Source organism: Momordica charantia (genome assembly GCF_013281855.1).
Source record: "Momordica charantia cultivar OHB3-1 chromosome 6 unlocalized genomic scaffold, Mcharantia_2.0 BLBB01000006.1, whole genome shotgun sequence".
Taxonomy (NCBI): domain Eukaryota; kingdom Viridiplantae; phylum Streptophyta; class Magnoliopsida; order Cucurbitales; family Cucurbitaceae; genus Momordica; species Momordica charantia.
In genome coordinates, this window is record NW_028275164.1 from 12,407,266 (window position 1) to 12,412,964 (window position 5,699).

At 37.1% G+C, this 5,699-nt stretch overlaps 1 protein-coding gene across 1 annotated transcript; it reads right to left on the minus strand.

The window, feature by feature from the left end:
* Window positions 1-3,051: 3,051 nt before the first annotated feature.
* Window positions 3,052-3,419, minus strand: LOC111018274 (basic leucine zipper/W2 domain protein). The gene has a single exon (XM_022294301.2). The coding sequence runs from the start codon at window positions 3,393-3,395 to the stop codon at window positions 3,180-3,182; it is 216 nt and encodes a 71-aa protein (XP_022149993.2). The 5' UTR covers window positions 3,396-3,419; the 3' UTR covers window positions 3,052-3,179.
* Window positions 3,420-5,699: the final 2,280 nt, after the last annotated feature.

Genomic DNA, 5,699 nt, shown 5'->3' on the forward strand with positions numbered 1-5,699 from the left:
GTTCTCAAGCGCTTTAGCATCTCGCGCCCCACAGAAGGGCTTGGGTTTGGGAACTTTCACCTTGTTGAACTGAATCGGTCCCCCAGCTGGGGCCTGATTTCCCACCGCTCTCATGGTGAGATTTACTTTGGTGCCTAATTTGGCAATCTCCGCCCTCATTTCGTCGATGGTGGCTTTGAAGTCGTCGGTCAGCTCACTGACCATCTGCACAATAGTCTTCTGGGAGATGTCTATTTCTTCGACACGCTCCTCCATGTGGGCGATTGAGCTCGATGAGCTTTCGCCACGCTCAAGGTTATCAGTACGCTTAACCTTGTCTTCAAGGGTCTCAACCCGAAGCATTAACTCACGTATAGCAAGCCCGTCTATGCGGACATTCACGACGTCAATTCCGTCAGCTTTGGTGGAGATCTCATCCAGCCGAGATTCCACATATCTAAGGTTGTCAAGGATTTCCCTCAAGAACAACAGCTGTTCTTCGATCTCGACGAGTCTGTCGACGTGGGACTTGCCCAACTGCTTTGTCGCGGACATAGTTACTGTTTTCCAACTCGATGAGCCAACTGGGCTCTGATACCAACTGTCACAATCGCACTTTAACGGGACTCAGGAAGCGATTGTGCGGCACTTGCTTTCACCCTCTAGCAAGTCAGTCAATGCGGAAACGAATAGCCGGTGGCAAAGGCTATATGTCGCAAACCTCCACCCCCGTTCTCGAGAAAACGGTTTTGGAAAACGAGGTTAGAGAAAAAGGTTTGGAAAACGTTTGTAAGCATTTTGGAAGTTGTTGTAAGCTTGAATGCAAGATAATAGATTAGCGGCAAGACAAGAATACAACGCAATGTAGGGAGGATGACTAGGTGTACCCCCTAAGGTAGATTGTAAAGCATTTTGCCTTTGGCAGGCGTGAACATGCAAAGTGGCGAAGAGTCACTCGCCACCAAAGTACAAGGAAAACTAAATAACAAGCAAAACTAAATACATGACATGAAAGTATGTGGAAAGAGGTTGTTATGGGCATGCGGCACGGGCAACAGGTCCTGGACAAGCATGACCATGACAATATGCACCCTAACTAATACAACATCGATTTGCTCAACCATGGTGGAACTCCTTCGACTTGTGAGGATGACCTTGTCAAGTCGAGATTTAATGGACTACGTCACCAGATCCTCAATGTCATCATCGACCAGTACTTGCCATGCTAACCAACTTTGGGGAGACATCAAGAGCCAAACTTCCCCGACCATGACTTTAAGAGTTTCCCAGCATCTTGAGATTATTGTGGTGGTTAACCATATAACCACTAGATATACGAATCACGAGGGAGGAAAAAAGAAAAACTTTTGCGAGGTGGAAAATTAAGACAAGGAAAAACATACGACAGCTTAACCATAAACCTAGGTTTTGTGATTTCTTTTAATTAATTCTAAGGCCCAGTCCATCTTTATTTCATTTTTTTTTAATTCCTTTTATCTTTCTTTTCTTTTATTTTTCTTAATCTACTTTATCTAGTCCAATCTTACTTAATAAATATTATCCATTTTTTTTATGAAAGATAAGAGCAAACAACAAAAATATAAACTAGAAAAATCTCTATTATAAAAAAAAATTTTAAAATAATTCTCTAGTTTATGGATTTAAACTACTAAAATATCATACAAAAAAATTACTACCATTACATTTTAAGTTTAGGTCCAACTCACACAGGTTTTTCTTCCTCCTAGAATTATTTTGCGCTCTCCTCCGCTGATTCCTTGTACCAAATATACATATATACACACACACATATATATTTTTTCATTTTTTCCTTTTATCTCTGTTTTCTCGTACACAATTCTCCATAGTCCATTTCTTCTCATTCTTCATACTTTCATTTGCTTTTTCTCCTATATTAACACATTTTTTTATATAAAAAAAAATTAAATTTCCAAGTGCATCATGTCTTACTCTTTTTGAAAATTGACATGTCGCATTCCGTGTCTGTGCTCTTACATTCCAAATCCAACTATTGGAAGGTTTTTATTATTTTATCGCATTATGTCTTCTCATCATGTGAGGGGTTAGTATAGGATTATACAAGCATTCAATAAAATCCCAGCTATAGCCTACAACCTCAATCAAGGTTGTGCTCATTGTTGATCATCTTTACATCCTCAGCAACATATCTATCTTACATTCCAAATCCAACAATTTCTACCACTCTATCTATTGTTTTAAGAAAAACGAAAAACAACTAGACTAACTATGAAAACAGAACTAATTGAAAAGGCCATCCACAAAACTAACTAAATCGACAAAATAAATCCACAACCTCAATCAAGTTTTTCATTTTCAGCTTGCACCCCTAGCCTCTAAGGGATTTTGACCCCCACTCAAACATGTTATAATGTTTAGCAAATAAATTTGAAAACCACACTATTTGAGCAAAAGTTTCTAAAATGACTCATATTAGCCAAAAAAAGAACAACACGAGAGAATTGAAAGAAAGGAAAACCAGGGCTTTGAGAAATAAACAATTGACTTTGAAAAAGATCCAGGATGAAGTTTAGAAGGAAGATAACAAAAGGTGGAGTTGAAATAGAAAGAAGATGGTGCCCATCCTCAAAAAACTGTCTCAAAGTGCAACTAAGAGGCAGGCCAGGGAAATGTAGCAGCAAATATTTCATTAGATTGACACATCAAAGCAATTACAAGCTCATTAACAGTGAAATATAACAAGTTCCTACCATTCAGGAATTTTATCATACACTTTATGCACACTCCTTCGAAAATGGATTTTGACCAAAAATTCATAGCCCCAAACCATAAATTCGAAAGAAAATGACCAGTTTAACTTGTACTCCAAGGCGTGATTGCTTCTAAACCTGTGAAAAAACTGTGATAAAATCCTCATTGAGCATACAGATTGCAACCAAGAGGCAGACCAGACCTAGCAATCTACACCAGGCAAATGTAGCTAGCAGCAAACGTTTCATTGAAATTGGCACATCAAAGATTCAAAGCAATTGCAGTGTTACGAGTAAAATATTGGCAGTTCCTTCCATTCGGGAATTTCATCAAACACTTATGTACACTCCCCTTCGAAAATGGGATTTAGACCAAAAACCCACATCACCCAACCCCAAATTCGAAAAGAGAACTACCGGTTTGAGTTGAATTCAAAGGCGTGCCTGCTTCTAAACCTGTGATGTGTCGTCCCGAATCACTCCTTCGCCGTTGGGAAGAGAATCAGTAGGAAACGTTTGTTGCGGCTGCGATTGTTGTTGATCAGAGTTGATAATGGTCTCCATATCCCGCATCCTCATCCGAGCTACGCTTGTAACCAGAATGGCGGCGGTGCCGAGAGTCCAGACCCAGAGGATCTTCAAGCCAGGGTTCTTCTCTCTCGCCATGGCGGAACTGAAGCGAACAAAGGAAGGAAAGGCCTCACTTGGGCCTCTTTCATGACCAAAAGCCGGCAAGGCCACCTTTACCGAATTTACAATCAGGCCCTCAAACTTTTTCATCAATTTCATAGCACCGATTTGAGTATAGGTTAACTAATCAATATATTACTTTTTCTTTTCAAGTTTGGATGGAAGGAAGAAATTGAACCATCGATATTTCAAATGGTAATACGTATTTTATCCACAAGTTATGTTCGACTTGGCAATTAAGATATTACTTACCTTTTCTATGATTCGAGATTTGACTTCCCACACCCTTTGTTGATTTAATAAATACTTTTTATTGGGTGAGATTAACTTTAATTCCAGACAATTTCATACCTTAGAAAGTATAATGGTAGGAGGAATTGTCTTTAGTGAGTTAGATTAGAAACTATGCAACACAATAGACCTTCTTTTCAATATTTTCAAATTTAAATTTTCACATTTGAATTTTTTTTTGTTTATCCGAATTTGTCCTCAATTAATGCTATTTTATTGGATGGAATTTATGTTTTATTTTAATAATTAGATTTAATTAGGTTTCAAAAATTTCATATGTTTTTTAAACAAATAAACATTGCATTAAATAGAAATAATACCATTAAGGGTTACATCTGAAGAGTGGTGGCCATAGACCACATATCATCATCACAATCTACGAAGGAAAACAATTGTCTCATAAGACATAGAAACGATCAGAAATGACACATTTGGCCAATAAAACAATTGCCTATTTAAAAAAAAATACTAGGAATAGGAACAAATTTTAATTCCCTGAACACCTTCTCAAAAGTCATCGGGAAAGAATCCTCCATTAATCGAGGAGTCATGGGAGAATCCTCAATCCTCAATCCTCATATTACACCTATTAAACATGATATATTCAAATCTTGTAATTCATTCTCACATGGACCCCATACCATTTGTCCCGATTTTCTCTCATCAATAAGATTCTTTATATCTATCCAATTATAAAAAAGTTCTTTCTAATTCTTTTTTCCATCCTCGATATAATCTTGATTTCGAATTTTCCAATTCTTTATATTTTCCAAATTTATTCTTGCTTAATTGTCCGGTGATTTTTTTTGAATTTTTTGGTGTATATTTTTTTATCTGGGCTCTTTTTTCTCCGACATCTTATTTTATGATAAAACATATACTCTTCCAAAATATTTTTTACATATTTTAATTATCTCATTCCTCTCATTATTATTTTTCCAACATTTTTTTCCCGGTGTGTCTTTTTTCTAATAGTATACTAAACATAAATATATACTTTTTATTGCTATATATAGATTATATAATATATTCCAATGACCATTTTATAATATATATATATATTTACTTAGAGTAGGATAATAATATACCCCTAATGTGTTATATAATATATACTAGTATATACATTATTCTCCACAGTGACATCATCTATTTCTCCTTTGAAAAAAAAAACCATAGGTTTCTATTATTTTTTTTCTCCATAGGCCACCTAACCCCGATGACACCCAAGAAATGGCACACCACACTAACAGCACAAACCCACGACAAACGATGATTTGTAGCAATCAGCGGCCAGTTCCCAGATCCAAATCGTAGTGGCACGACGTCCCTCCACGACGGCGTGATTCCCTTGTGTCGGTGACGTCCCTCAACGGTGTTGGTTCTGCCGCCATGATGACACTCATGATGCGGCAACCTCACGAACCCAACGGCCGAGGATCTCAAGTCATATTTGCAGCTCAGAGATTTTGACTGGTGGCACGGTGCAGCGGTGATAGATGTACTGGGCGTCGTTGTTCCGGTTGTGCGCGTGTTTAGAAACTGCCGATGAGAAATACCCCATTGCCGTCGGAAAACGTCAAGAATGAACTCTACTCTAAGTTGCCGTCGCCGGTTGAAGTGAGGAGGTTTGAGGATTGCCATGAAATTGGAAAATAGGGAGACAAGATTTTAGGGAAAAATAGAGAGGCAATATTCTAGGAGAAAATACGGAGGCAAAATTTTAGGATTTTGATGATGACCAATATTTAATTTTCTTTTCCATTTTTAGATTGCGTGTGTTTATATTTTTATTAAAATTGGTAATTTCTGATGGACTTCATACATTATGGGCCAATATTTAGACAATAGTATAAATTTTGAATAGTTATGCCATTTTTTATTTGAAACCCAAATAGGCTAATTGTGTACTTATTTATAATAACTATATAGTTTAGGAGTGGTTAAAGATTAGTATTTAGGATTTAATTATAATAAATCTTAATAGTCTAC